Below are 14,937 nucleotides of genomic sequence, written 5' to 3'. Positions count from 1 at the left end.
AGTTGCATTTGTGTCATTTAATGTTCTATGTAAAATAGGGCTGTCAAACGATTAATCGCATCCAGAATAAAAGTTTGTGTTTACATAATATATGTCTGTGTACTGTGCATATTAACGTTGTGTTTATAAAAACATACACATACATGCATATGTTTAAGAAAAATATACAAATTAACAAAAGTTTATATTTAATTTAAGTTATTGGTAAATATAAATAATACATCTCAAAATTGTATTAAATATATATACATTTATGTTTATGTTTTTGTATTTATAAGTACAAAATAAATATGCACAATACACGGACACATATTATGTAAACACAAACGCTGGATGCGATTAATCGTTTGACAGCCCTAATGTAAAACAGACAGAAGGTGTTCAGAACTTCTGTGCCTTTGTATGGAATAAAATTGTCCATTATTTTCCAAAACACACTTTTCTATTCAATCAAATTCAAGTGTTTTTCGCAATTTTACAGCAGCTTTACAGACGACGTAACAGTATAGAAATAGGTAAAATGATCAAACACCGTATTAAAATACATGGCATTGTTGCAAATGAAACTGTCCCCATCAGATTTAAAGACACATGGGACATCAGTAAATTAGAAAACTAATTAGAGCGCTGTAACCTTTATACAGCGTCTAAAATATGTTTTTAGATGAATGAAAGGCTTATTTTTTATAATACGCTCCTGTTCAGGGTTGCTCAGCTTTCATTACATTACTATAGTGATTCAAACGTTCTGGAAGATTCTGAAAGTGCTCACAGCATGCTTACATCATTCCCCTGCGCCGCATTAGCTGGGTGCCACGGCAACCAATGCTCCAGCTCAGTTTAAGACAGCATCCCTATCTGTGGGGTATTTTAGCTTTTCCGCAGTAACTTCACCCTGAATTCTGTCTGGGTGAGCGGTACACTGTGGTCATGGCAACAACAGTTCTTACCCACAACCCAACGTCCACTGATATGTCCAACAATGCGATGAAACATATCATTATTATTGTTTTGCTTTGACAAAATTCTTTGATTGCTGCTTCAGCTTCTTCAGTTGAGAATTGAATACTGTACATACATTGTATGCAGGACCCTTCGCGTGTTCAATAATGTCGTCGCTTTCTTAAGAAAACCCTTAAGACGTTGTACTGCGATGCTGTCTCAGACTTAGCGTGCGGCTCTGGTGTTAGTAAACGCTAATGCGGCTCCCCCCTCTTCAAACTGACTGGCGGACCGAAGCTTGACCACTGCTTAACGGAATGGACTTCCAGCCTGTGTTTTCATGTCAATCAAGGGTTTGCACTCAAAGGGGCGGGCTCACGTGATAATCTGCATCACCTTAATCCAAACGCATTGGGTTTATCCAATCGAAATCATTTCTTTTCGGAAGGGGTGGGCTGAGAGGTAAGGGGTTGACGTTTTGCACTGGACATGAAAATACTCAAAGCACTCGACATTTGATGACACGATCACAAGCTTGGATGAGACAAAAAAAACTGCACCTTGAGAAACAAAAAAACATGCATGAGGATGGAATGAAGGCACATCAAATGTACCCACAGCCGGCTGTGAGATTATAGTGTCACGCCAGAGACGTTTGTCTTCATGCCTGGCTGCAAATTAGAAAATCCATCGAATCAATCGAATCAATGCTTAAATCCACGGGCCTGTAGGTACTTTTGAATGATCTGAACTGCATGAGATTGAGAATAACAGTAAAAGCAATCTGGACGAGTCGGCGCCATTGGATAAACGCTAATCTCTCGCGTGTGTTTGCTTTCTTGTGTGTGATGGTGTGGCTGCCGTGCAGAAGCTGCCGATCGACACCGTTCTCAGTTCCTCAGAAGGAAGCACGGTGGATATCCGGCCTCCCGGAGAGGGGGCGGAGTCTGTCGAGTTGGAGCCGGAGGAGTCGCTGGACCCGGAGGCCTGTTTTACTGAAGGTGTGTGTCTGTGCACGAGAATGGACCCAAAACGTAGGCCATGTTATGGGAACCAATGTTTGAAAAAATGGAATCCTGTCCCCCATACATTTGATTTCACTCAAAAATTCACTGATTTTGACATATTTTATTGTTGACCTCAGGTGACATTTTCATTTTCTTGCTCTTTAAAATAGGATTAAACATAACGTATTAAGGTTAAAGGTTAAAACTCAATTTCCCATGCACAAATCAGAATTGATAAAAAACTGTTTTATAAGAAATAGACGCTCATGAGCTCCAATCACTATAAACTGTAAGCTCGGCACCGATGGCGAATCACAACTGGTGCAACAAACCCAGCACAAAACCCAAAACTCAAAATAAGCTACGCCAATATCTAAAATACATATTTTACAGTCACTATTTTATGCAATAGATAATATCTTCTTAACAATCACAGTATAGTGATATACTGTACAGTGATCCTGTATTGTAAAAACTAAAATCACTGTACAGTGTATAGTATTCATAAACGCAGACTGTTTTCATAAACATCATTCATCATACCTTAAAATTGTGCAAAGAAAGCAAAATCCTTCCTTCTCCACGCAGAATTAAAAAGAAACACAGCACAGTTAAAGTTGTTAATTGTTAAATGCAGATCTGGCAACCCTCGCTGTACAAACTACTGTAAAGTTTGCCGTCACAGTCACCAGTGCCTAAACATATGACTTCCACTTTTTATATAAAAGTTCCTTTAGTTTTCATTATTATATGAAGAGGTTAAGCCAGGCACAAAGCAGGTCACTGAAGCATAATGATTCTTAAAGGTACAGTAGCAAACACAACCTGTTTAATGTCAAGAGAGTAAAAACTATTGAACCTTGACTCCATTTCAATCAAATAACTCATTAAAAGTGACTTTGTGACTTGTGGAGCCTTGACGTAACCGTGCTCATTTTTATTTTTTTGAGCCGTCCGCTCTCATCATCTTTCTGTCGTCCTCCTCAGGCTGCGTGATGAGATTTCAGTGCTGTCAGGTGGATGTAGAGAAGGGAAACTGGAAAAGTTGGTGGGTTCTCAGGAAAACCTGCTTCATCATTGTGGAGCACAACTGGTTTGAGTCCTTCATCATCTTCATGATTTTACTCAGCAGTGGAGCCCTGGTGAGTGTTCGCCCTCACACACACACACACACACACACACACACACACACACACACACACACACACACACACACACACACAATACCGTACACTCACAACGTTCCAAGTACGAGTTGCAATGCTATTTGTCAAACGTTCCTAATAAAACGTCACGATGTGTGCGTGCAGGCCTTTGAGGACATTTACATCGAGCAGCGCAAGACGGTCAAGACGGTGTTGGAGTACGCCGATAAAGTCTTCACATACATCTTTATTTTGGAGATGCTTCTGAAATGGGTCGCGTACGGCTTCGTCAAATATTTCACCAACGCCTGGTGCTGGCTGGACTTTCTGATCGTTGATGTATGTTGTGATGGAGTCACCGCTGAGCTGCTTTCAACACGCAATCTCTTCAGTGCTGTCTGGCTTACTGACGTGTCTCATGTGCGTGTTTGTGTGTGTCGCAGGTGTCGCTGGTGAGTCTGGTAGCGAATGCTCTTGGTTACTCTGAACTAACTGCCATTAAGTCCCTGAGAACACTGCGTGCTCTTAGACCTCTGAGAGCTTTGTCACGCTTCGAGGGAATGAGGGTAAGACACGCACACATGTGTAGAGAACATCGTGTGGTTTATCGCAGTAGAGGACATTTTGCTGGATCAACATTCATTCTCTGTTGGTTTCAAAACAAGGTGCCTGATAAACAGTTGTGACGCTAAACGTATCACCTCAAACCTCCAGTACTCATAAAAGTACAATGACATTATCAACTGATATCAGTGTAACACATTTCTCATTTTTTAGTAAATCACTATAAAGGCATCAAACTCAGACTGATACAAAAAAACACTTTGGATGCATACTGTATATTCAGACTCATATTATCATCTTTTTGTTTGTTGATCATTTTGACCCCTAGTTAAGGCATGAGCGTATATTTTTTATTATTTATTTTATACCTTTTTTTGTTTGTTTGTTTTTATCATTTGTTTTATTGATTTATATTGATACATAGGTTTAATTATTTTTAAATCCATTTTAGCTTTTGTTCAGTTCTTATTAATAATTTAATAATTGTAATAATAAGTTAATGAGTTTGTAAGTGTAGTGCCTCAGCTTAAAATTATTTAAGTTTATTCCTGGGGCAACATTTCTTTTTTTTCCAAATAATTTTTAGGCCAATCATTTATTTGATTTTAACAGAGAAAACACTTTAATACTTTTAGTTTTAGTAAACTATAATAACCTTGATTATTATTATTATTACTATTATTATTATTTACATTCATTATGATTCATTATTTTTTTATGAATTATTCTGAATTATTACACCTCAATTTATTGTTGTAAAATCAAGAATTGTTTTGTTTTGTATGCAAGGAAGGTCTTTATACATGGTTTTAATAAGTTCCATGATGTTGTTATCATCTTGTTAAAAGCAGAAGTAAAACTATAAATAAAAATCAGATCTGCGTGTTTGTTATCGCATATAATCAGCATTGGTTATAAAAATAAATCGTTTCAACACTAAAAAACCAATGAAGATATAAATCTAGCAACATGCCCTACACATGAGTGAACACAACGTGATTCTCCTAAAGATGCTCTATTTAATATTGTTGAGAGTCTTATGGCATGTTCTCGCTGAATAGTATTGATCATACCGTATGTTGAATAAATGTATACAGTATGAATGTAGTGTTTATAGATCTGGATCTGTAGTGTGCATGTCTCTCTGCATGCGTGGAAACTCTCTCTGATGTATTCTGATGATTCTGTGGTGGTTGCTGTTGTGTTTGTGCCTTTGACCTTAAATTTCTTTCTCTGTTATGTGTCTCTTTTCATTTGCAGTAAACAAATGTTGTGACGTCATCGTGTCTTCACAAGGTTTTCTTTCTGTTTTCATTTTGGTTTCCTTCACATTTTCAAACAGATGTGTAATACGCCCCTGCAAGATATGTTCAATGAACAGTTGAATTATAATGAAATGATTGGGGTTATTTGTTATAAAAGAGACCATATATCACAGCAGAATGATCGATAATAGTCACTTTAAAGAACAAGGTCTCTTAGACTGTTCTAGATATTTTATTTACACTTATTAAGCCCATTGTCTTGTAGGATTGCTATAAAAATGATTAAAGGGATAGTTCATCCAAAACTTTAAATTACTTCCTCAATTATTTACTCTCATGTCAAACCTGTATGACTTTCTTTCTTCTGTAGAACACAAAAAGAAGATATTTTGAAGAACGTTGATAATCAAGCAATACTGATTGAATTCTACTGTATGAACACAAAACCACAGGGACATTTATTAAAATATCTTCTTTTGTGCTCCACTAAAAAAGAGTCGTTTACAGGTTTTTATTCACATGAGGGTGAATAAATGACGACAGATTTTTATTTTTAAGTTAACTATACCTTTAAAAAATGTACAAGTTTTCAAAAAATGTTTTTCTCGGGAGAGGATTTAGTCGTCCGACATAAAAAGATCTGAAAGTTATACTAGCTCTCGTTCAAATACAGTAGCTGGATTTCAGGATGAACGTGTGTGTGTGATGTGACGTGTTTGTTTTTCTGCAGGTTGTGGTGAACGCTCTGCTGGGAGCCATTCCTTCCATCATGAATGTGCTGCTGGTGTGTCTGATCTTCTGGTTGATCTTCAGCATCATGGGGGTGAATCTTTTCGCTGGGAAATACTACCACTGCATCAATATTACAGCTGATGAGATGTTTCCCATCGACGTGGTCAACAACAAATCCGACTGCATGGCCTTGATCGCAAACAATGAATCAGCACACTGGAAAAACGTGAAGATTAATTTCGATAATGTTGGAGCCGGATACCTGGCACTACTGCAAGTGGTGAGAACAGCGAGAATCTGGATATGAAAATAAATGAAGATTCTGGTTCCAAAATGAGATAACTCCATTTTTAAAACATTTCAAAAATTATGTTTTTATTATGTTAGTTTTTTTGTTATTATGGCTTAAATCAAAACAAACAAACTGTTATCTAATTTTGGAACCAAACTCTTCAAATATAAACTAGATTTATTAACATATAAACATATGTAACATATATATTTTATTAACATAGTAAATTAATTAATCTGTTGCTTTGTTCTCTTCTTAATTTTTCTTTAATTTATTGTTATTTCAGTTTTAGTTTAAATTTTATTTATTTTATTGCGAAATTTGATTTTAATTTCCTAATAATGAAATCTAATCTATTTAAAAGAAATATTTTAATAGTTTTAGTTTTATTAAACTATAATAATAACCTTGATTAAAAATGAAGAATTCTATTCAAGTTTTCTATTAAAGTACGCGACTGGCCCAATGTTGTGTTTGGTGATCGGACTGAAAGATCTATCTATGATCGGTCTTGCTAGCGATTGGCAATGTAATAATTAATTTGATATTTCATTTATAGTAATATTTTAATGTCAATTATTTGTATTGAATTAAATTAAACTACTTAACAGTTATTGTTTCATTGCGGAGGTCTACAGGCAGCTCGGGCCACATAATGTTTATGTTGTTGTCGCTTAAACCGTCTATATTTATTGTTGTACATTTTTTAAAAGAGTTGTGTTGCTTTGTATGCAAGGAAAGAGTGAAATTTACATAAAGTGCATAGTAAAGAGTTATAGATAAAACAGTTCCTGATTTTTGACCTTTCCTCAAGGCCACGTTTAAAGGATGGATGGACATCATGTATGCGGCCGTGGACTCTCGCAATGTAAGTGGTTATCGTCTTTTTATTAAACTTGTCAAATGTATTGCGAGAGCTGTGTGTCTGGATGTTTATCTGTTTGTGCTTTTACTGAAACTGGTTTTCTCTTGTACTTCCAGTTGGAGCAACAGCCGGACTATGAATCGAACCTTTACATGTACCTGTACTTCGTCATCTTTATCATCTTCGGCTCTTTCTTCACCCTCAATCTCTTCATTGGTGTCATCATCGATAACTTTAACCAGCAGAAGAAGAAGATAAGTATTTACACTCATGAAGGGCGACATACACGGCTCTCCTGTTTTTGCCAAGTGGTTGATATCCTTAGGACAACATCATGTTGACCCTGGGACAACATTTAAATCAACCAATCAGATTTCAGAAATAAGTTTACAGTTTATTTTAAGTTTAATCTTCCAACCAGGATTAGATTCTTCTAGACCATTGTTTTTCACTTATCATTTCCATCTGATTTTAGGAGTAAGTTATGGTTAGGGTTGGGGTTTGGTGTGGGTTTAGGTTTTATTTATAAAAATGTTGTCCTTAGATCAACAAAATATGTTGTCCTGAGGACATCAACCACTTGGCAAAATCAGGTCGAGCGACATACACCTTAATACAGCCTCGATATTGTTGTATGTGTGCATAACGGCCCGGGCGTGTTGGCGTTTTCAGTTTAGATTGAAAGAAATGTAATATGTGGATGATTTGTGCTTGTGTTTGTAGAGCACACAATGATAGTCTAGTGAAAAACTGGACCAGGTCGAACCACCTCTTTGACCCTTCCTGAGGTTCACTGGAGGAGTTCGAAAAACCGTGGTTGTAACCAGTCTTCTGTTTTTGCTCTTTACCTTGGAGGTCAGGACATCTTCATGACAGAAGAGCAGAAGAAATATTACAATGCCATGAAGAAGCTTGGATCGAAGAAGCCTCAGAAGCCCATTCCCAGACCTGCGGTACGATACACACGCCTCACGCTGACAGCACTGTCACGCTTCACTGTGAAAAATGGCCTTCTCACTTTTTCCTTCTTTCTACCCTCTAGAACAAGTTTCAAGGTCTCGTCTTTGACTTCATCACCAAACAAGCCTTCGACATTGTCATTATGATCCTGATCTGCTTGAACATGGTGACCATGATGGTGGAAACCGACGACCAGACGAAGGAGATGGACGATGTCTTGTACTGGATAAACTTGGTTTTCATCATCCTCTTCACTGGAGAATGCATTCTCAAGATGATCTCCCTGCGGCACTACTACTTCACCATCGGCTGGAACGTCTTCGACTTTGTGGTGGTGATTCTGTCAATAGTTGGTAAGAGCGTTAATTCACATTCTGGAACAAAACAACGCATAAAATGAAGCTTGCCTTCACGTAACGGTGTAGAGTAGGATGCGGCATTCGTAAACATTTGTCTTTTCTCACCAGGCATGTTCCTCTCCGACATTATCGAGAAATACTTTGTTTCGCCGACGTTATTCCGAGTCATTCGGCTGGCCAGAATCGGACGCATTCTTCGTCTCATCAAAGGAGCCAAAGGCATTCGTACTCTCCTGTTTGCCTTGATGATGTCACTTCCTGCCTTGTTCAACATTGGCCTTCTCCTCTTCCTGGTCATGTTTATCTATGCCATCTTCGGAATGTCTAACTTCGCCTACGTGAAGCGAGAGGCGGGGATCGACGACATGTTTAACTTCGAGACGTTCGGGAACTCTATGCTCTGCTTGTTCCAGATCACCACATCCGCGGGATGGGACGGCCTCCTGGCGCCCATTCTGAACAAACAGGCTCCCGAATGCGACAGCGAAACGGAGCACCCGGGCAGCATTTACCGCGGCGACTGCGGAAACCCTTCGGTCGGCATCTTCTTCTTCGTGAGCTACATCATCATCTGCTTCCTGATCGTGGTGAACATGTACATCGCCGTGATCCTGGAGAACTTCAGCGTGGCCACCGAGGAGAGCGCCGAGCCGCTCAGCGAGGACGACTTTGAAATGTTCTACGAAGTCTGGGAGCGCTTCGACCCCAACGCCACACAGTTCGTGGAGTACCACAAGCTGTCCGACTTCGCGGATGCTCTGGACCCTCCCTTGCGCATCCCTAAACCCAACAAGATCCAGCTGATAGCCATGGACCTGCCCATGGTGAGCGGCGATCGAATCCACTGCCTGGACATCCTGTTCGCCTTCACGCTGAGGGTCCTGGGCGAGGAGGGTGAGATGGATGCCCTGAGAGGACAGATGGAGGATCGATTCATGGCCTCCAATCCGTCGAAAGTCTCTTACGAGCCCATCACCACGACCCTTCGGCGCAAACACGAGGAGATGTCCGTCATCATCATACAGAGGGCCTTCCGACGCTACCGCATAAGGCACACGGTAAAGAAGGCCTTGGAAGCGTACCGCCAACGGCTGAAGGACAAAGTAGCGCCCATCCAGGAGAAGGAGGTGCTCGTCATCGGAAAGTTTCACGACAACTCGACGTCAGACAAAACGGACATGACTCCGTCATCCGCCTCTCCGCCGTCCTACAACAGCGTGGCCAAATCGGAAAAGGACAAATATGAGAAGGAAAGGAGAGAGAAGGAGGACAAAGCAAAAGACGCGAGGGACAGAAAAAAATGAGCGATGGACTGTTTATTTTTTCAATTTAGAGACACTGTTTACAGGGCGGATAGAGAGCAGCGGGTGTGGTTCACCTCCAGCGGTTTTGGAACTAATGCCAAACTGAGCGTGTGTGTGGGGCGGAGTTTGTTCGTGTGTGTGCGTGTGTGTGCTTGTGTGTGCGCCCGTGCACCGAGCTAGCCTTAGGGTGCGTCCACGGAAAGCGTTCATTCGAGAACAGTGCCAGCGTCAACACGACAAACACGCACACGCGCTTCAAAAGAGTATGACTGCTGTATCCCTGAGGAAAGAAAATGGCAAGCGTGGCGCCTGAGTTCGTCTTTTCGTTTCGAGTGTTGTCAAACAATCCCGAGGACTGAGAGGAACTGTTATAGTCATGGGTAGCTAGCGCTAACCGCTACCACTGGTGTCTTTCTTAATGAATGGCGTATTATATATCTGCACATTTTTGTTAGCTCATTTTTTATCATGTTGAACTTTTCTACTCATGGGTTTGATTGTCTGAACTACTTCATTTAAGGGCACGTCTGTAAAGGGGCAATCATCAGGTGGGGACGAACGGGAAACATCACCCCGGGCCAGTGAGGAGGGAGGCCGCCAAATGCATCTTTATACTGCTGGGTATATAGAGAGCCTCAGAGATGACGTATTTTTGTATGCAAAACCCGGAAGCTAGTTTGCATTTGAGGATCGCTCCAAAGTCTATAGGTTTTTTGAATGGGTTTTTGGGAAATCGCTCGAAATAAGGTCTGTGAACAAAACCTCTCAATATTTTCACGTTTCATTCTATGACATAAAACACACCAAATATAACCCGCTTGTGATTTTTGAAAGCCTTATTGTGTCTTAAAAACGGCGGTTGCTAACAAGTTGCTAAAAGCGACAACTTCCTTTGGCGGGGACGTTAGACGTCATTGCGCATATAAAGCTTACAAATAATGCCAAATGGGCACACATCTTTTATATCGTAGATGCGGATTCATTTACGGAGTAGTTAATTACCAGGGAACACATTTTTAATAAAGTTTGAAAGAGTTGTCGGAGGCTTGGTGGTGGTGACGTTGATATCGAGCGACTTCAAGTGTAGTCTGTTTATAGCATCGTGTTAGCTTTTTACTTCTGCCGATTGTATTTCGGCTTCAAAAGTTACAAATGTTGTGTTAATTTGTGAAGATTATCTTGATAGACGAAACGTGTAAACATTATGAACCTTTATTAATTACGGAGCTTATTTTTTGCGATCTTCCAAAAGTCTATGGGAAAAATGCATAGGCTTTCGGTCGAGGGAACCAGCGCGGGGTTAGCCTACAAAAATACGTCATCTCTGAGGCACTGGAGTGGGAGCCCTGTTATAAATCGGGCCCCATGAATTAAGGGGGGGCCCAGTCATGAGCGCACCTGTGACGGGACCACGTTTATTTAGCGTTAGTGAATGCCGAACAAAATCACACGTATACATTAGCATCCCAAGCATAGAAAATCAATCGACAGTACGAATCAGGATTTTCACTAACAGAATGTTTTTTGTTATTGTTAATCAATGAAGCTCTGCATTGCCTTACTGAACACAAACAAGAAAATGGTTTGATTGAACGTAATATTTTTCTGCCAAACTAAACCAGTCAGACTTTTAACTTGGTAACCACAGATGAAGGGAATCGCAAGGCATCCATCCACCTCTCAAAGCAGACTTTAAGAATCATGAATGTACACACTGATAACCGTAACCGGAAGTGATGTAACCCTACTGAATGTCTCTGTAGCAGACATGTCTCACCTCATTTATTTTGAACAAATGCTTATATATATATATATATATGAATATAAATATATACATCTTCCGAGTTTGAAAGCGTTCTGTGCATAGGTGCAGGTCATCCAGTCAGCAGATCTCTGCTGTAGAACAATTTCCTTTGTTTTGAGGTTCAATGTCTCACAACAAGAGTTGGGTCGATGACGTGAGCTCTTCTGGTTATCTAGTAGTGGTGATTTTGTATGTATATACTGGCACGCTGTATCTCACCTCTATACCCGACTCTGTAGAGGAGCACTTTTACACGCCACTTAAAACTGTCATCTGGATGCCTGTAATCTGTGTGTGTGTGTGTGTGTGTGTGTGTGCGTGCGTGCGTGCGTGCGTGCGTGCGTGCGTGCGTGTGTGTGCGTGCGTGCGTGTGTGTGCGTGTGTGTGTGTGTGTGTGTGTGTGTGTGTGTGAGAGAGAGAGAGAGAGAGAGAGAGAGAGTTTGAAAAATAAAGATGAGAGATTATTTATGTGAGAGAGAGAGAGACAGACATGTGTTTTGACCGTATGTACCGGGGCCACCGTCGATGTGCTTTATTCATTCTTTTTATTGTTTATATTGTAAATAGTAGCCTCAAGCTCATGTTCTTTCGTTTTGTTCTTTTTTTATTGACTTATTTTGTTTACATTTATTTTGCACAGTGCTACATGTGAGGGCCGGCTCCTGGTTTTAAATGTACATAAAAATTTATGAAGCAATCAGTGGTCGTCATATTTCATTCGTAGTGTGGTAGTAAACTGCATGACCTATATTAACCAACCACATGGTGACGTTATTTTAAGACAAAAGAATAAATATCATATTTTTTGTACCAAAGTTTTAACTTGTTATATTCGTTTTAACGGGTACGTAACTCGAATTTCCAGAACTGTATCATTTCGACGGAGAGTACTTTCTTTTTGCGTTACTTGAAAATGTTTATGATTTGCAAACGTGTAACACCTTCTGTTTTGAATGTGCAAAATGAATTTCTGTCCTCTAAAGCAGAGCGAAGGGTTTGCAGACATCCACTGTAGTTTTCCAAAATAAAGCACGTTTTGGGAAGCCATTTTGAAAATGGTTTGTCAAATATGCAGCATCTTGTCTCCAGTCTTTCGGCTGTATTGATATATTTGTGCCAAAGAAAAATGGATAAACAATCGAAATGTAATAAACACTGCTGTAGGTCAAATTAAGTCAAACGACTTTATTAGCTATTTGAGATTGCTTCACCTTGAGAGCACAACCTGAAATTAAATGGAGGTACAGAGGAGGGGTGAAGAGAAGGTCTAAAATTAGTCTGTGCTGACTGTAATCATCTTTCTAGCACTGCTAGACTCTTGTTTTCACATACACTCAAGATCTCAACGTGTGCGCGTGTGCCGAGAAACACTCTGTAATCAGGAGTGACCCTTCTGGAGTGCCTTTCTTCCTGTTGCCTGGCAACCTGACATCACGGTACACCCTTCAGTGATTGATCACACAGGGTCTACCCACAATGCTTGGTGGTTTTTAGCAGGCTTTCCCCGACCAACACCCGTCTTTCTCTCAGTCCCACACTCATTCATTCATAGTTTCTATTCGGTGATCCTCTGGGATTCCCTTTGACATCAACTGCTCCTTTGATCTTGAATGGTAAAAGCTGCTGCAGGAGATAAGCATCCCTCGTCTGTCTGTGTACGAACTGATAAGGGTTCTTTATGTTCTGAAAATGTGTGAAAAGGTGTAGTTGTTAAAAATGGATATAAACAACGGGTTTATTACAAAAACACAAATGTATGCCTTAAAAGTGTCATTACATAATTGCACGGATTATTATTCCAACCAGTTAAAGCTCAGAAAATGTTGGGAGGGGTCGAGTGTAAATGTTACATTCTAAAAAGTAGCTCAATGCGCCCTCTTGTGGTTCCAGGAGGTACTGTGACGTTTGCATTTCGCAAGCAACACGTGCAACTCGGAGAATTTTCTCCAAATTCGGCTTTTCACTTAGAATGTCATCTAGAATGCCAGCTTTATATATGGATGACTTTTTAAAAAATAGCCAACAAAGTGAAACAAGATTAAGAATAAACAGTCCTTTAATACACAGGCTATGAGAGAGAATCTGAATTCACACAGATTTCCACTCACCATCGGGACGGTAGATTCTGCTGGGCTTTGAATCATTAAATATTGAAATGACCATGTCTTAAGAAAGTCTCTATTTGACCTTTACTGTGTGTGTGTGTGTGTGTGTGTGTGTGTGTGTGTGTGTGTGTGTGTGTGTGTGTGTGTGTGTGTGTGTGTGTGTGTGTGTGTGTGTGTGTGTGTGTGTGTGCCTGCGCGTGCGTGCGTGTGTTTGTGCGTGCGTGCGTTTGTGCGTGCGTGCGTGCGACTTTAACTGCGGTGAGTAATTGCTTCTGAATGTGACCAGCTCACTTTTTCCACTTAGAAAAAAATTAGGGAAAGGGAAAAAAAGCCAGCTGATGTTAAATGCTGGGGGAAAATCTGGTCTCGCCATCTGCATTTGTGTTAAAAGGAAAGCATGGGCATTTTCCCAAACTAAACAAGCTGGCTAAAGTTGCAATGCAGAAGGCAGAAATGACTCCCTCTCATTTTCCTGTCTATCTGTAACACATGAATAAATGTGCTCTTAACCAAGAACACAAACACACTGTTTAACAACACTCTGGGGATACAAATATATGTGTCATAGGCTCGCTTTTAAAAAAAGCATGTACTTAACTTTATTGCTGGAGATGGAGAACTAATATATGAGGAACGTTGAGATATAAAAGAGAATGAGAATCAAGAATGGTATTCTCTGCCAAATTCGAAGTGCAGATAAAAGATTTTTAAAAATCCTGTATCGCCAAACTTTGGTTTGTTACCACAGCACAGTATCGCGAGAGCCGACAGCTTCTGAGAACGCTCTCGCGATACTGTGATATCATAGGCCGATCAATCTGCGCAGCCCGGATGAAGTCGAACTATCGAACTTTTGGCAACATCCGTTTACATAAATAACCGCGATCATTGGCTACAGTACGTGGGCGTGGCCAGCGTCGCAACAAGGTTACAAACACGAAGCGCGGTGTTTGGTGTTGAAGTGATTCTTGAACTGTCAGCAGCTGCGATGAAGACGGAGAAGTTTCTCAATAACTGTAGTGAGCAATTTTGCGGTTTTATATGTTGTCTCTGACCATATATAGAAATAATGATATGTGGAAACGTGCCTGTGATTATTTGTGTTGGATACAAGCATGTTCACATATGTGTGCGCGCGCTTGTGAGAGAATGTGTGGTAAACGTAATGATAAACCTAATAATGTTGGTTTCCTTGAGGAAAACTGCTTTTAAAAGGAATAGAATACCTTTATTGTGATTGCACAGCTGTACAACGAAATGTTAGCTCTCTTCAGTAGTAACACACATAGATTAAAACACATACAACAGGTATAGATAAGTGCACATGTTAACAATATGTGCAGAAGAGCATACAAATACTAAAATACAGTACACAGTAAAAAAAATAAACAAACAACATATAATACAAAAATATTATATAGAAATACAATATGTGTGTCTTTGTGTACTTTGGGGCCAAGTGAGAAAAACATTTGTAAAAAAACTGCGAGTTCAGGCATGGGGCCTCAACAGTCATAATATGCACCTTTTATAACCCTTATTTTGCCATCTCGTTCTCAATATCTTTTTCTCTACATTTTTAAATAAACTTTA

General features: G+C 39.9%; 1 protein-coding gene across 4 annotated transcripts in view; it reads left to right on the top strand.

Moving 5' to 3' along the window:
- Nucleotides 1–11,679, top strand: part of scn1lab (sodium channel, voltage-gated, type I like, alpha b) — a 31,694-nt gene extending 20,015 nt beyond the window's left edge. For 2 of the 4 annotated variants that reach the window (XM_057337176.1, XM_057337177.1), the window contains exons 18-27: nt 1,814–1,943; nt 2,937–3,091; nt 3,260–3,433; nt 3,538–3,660; nt 5,654–5,935; nt 6,762–6,815; nt 6,929–7,066; nt 7,661–7,765; nt 7,855–8,125; nt 8,240–11,679. In XM_057337176.1, the coding sequence (XP_057193159.1) occupies nt 1,814–1,943; nt 2,937–3,091; nt 3,260–3,433; nt 3,538–3,660; nt 5,654–5,935; nt 6,762–6,815; nt 6,929–7,066; nt 7,661–7,765; nt 7,855–8,125; nt 8,240–9,435 (2,628 nt within the window). In that variant the 3' untranslated portion in view covers nt 9,436–11,679. Of the gene's footprint in view, nt 1–1,810; nt 1,944–2,936; nt 3,092–3,259; nt 3,434–3,537; nt 3,661–5,653; nt 5,936–6,761; nt 6,816–6,928; nt 7,067–7,660; nt 7,766–7,854; nt 8,126–8,239 lie in introns of all 4 variants that reach the window. The other 2 variants (XM_057337175.1, XM_057337174.1) reach the window with 1 other exon arrangement.
- The last annotated feature ends 3,258 nt before the right edge of the window (nt 11,680–14,937 follow it).

The sequence above is a fragment of the Triplophysa rosa genome, linkage group LG7 (genome assembly GCF_024868665.1).
Source record: "Triplophysa rosa linkage group LG7, Trosa_1v2, whole genome shotgun sequence".
NCBI lineage: Eukaryota > Metazoa > Chordata > Actinopteri > Cypriniformes > Nemacheilidae > Triplophysa > Triplophysa rosa.
This window is presented reverse-complemented; position numbering and strand designations above follow the sequence as displayed.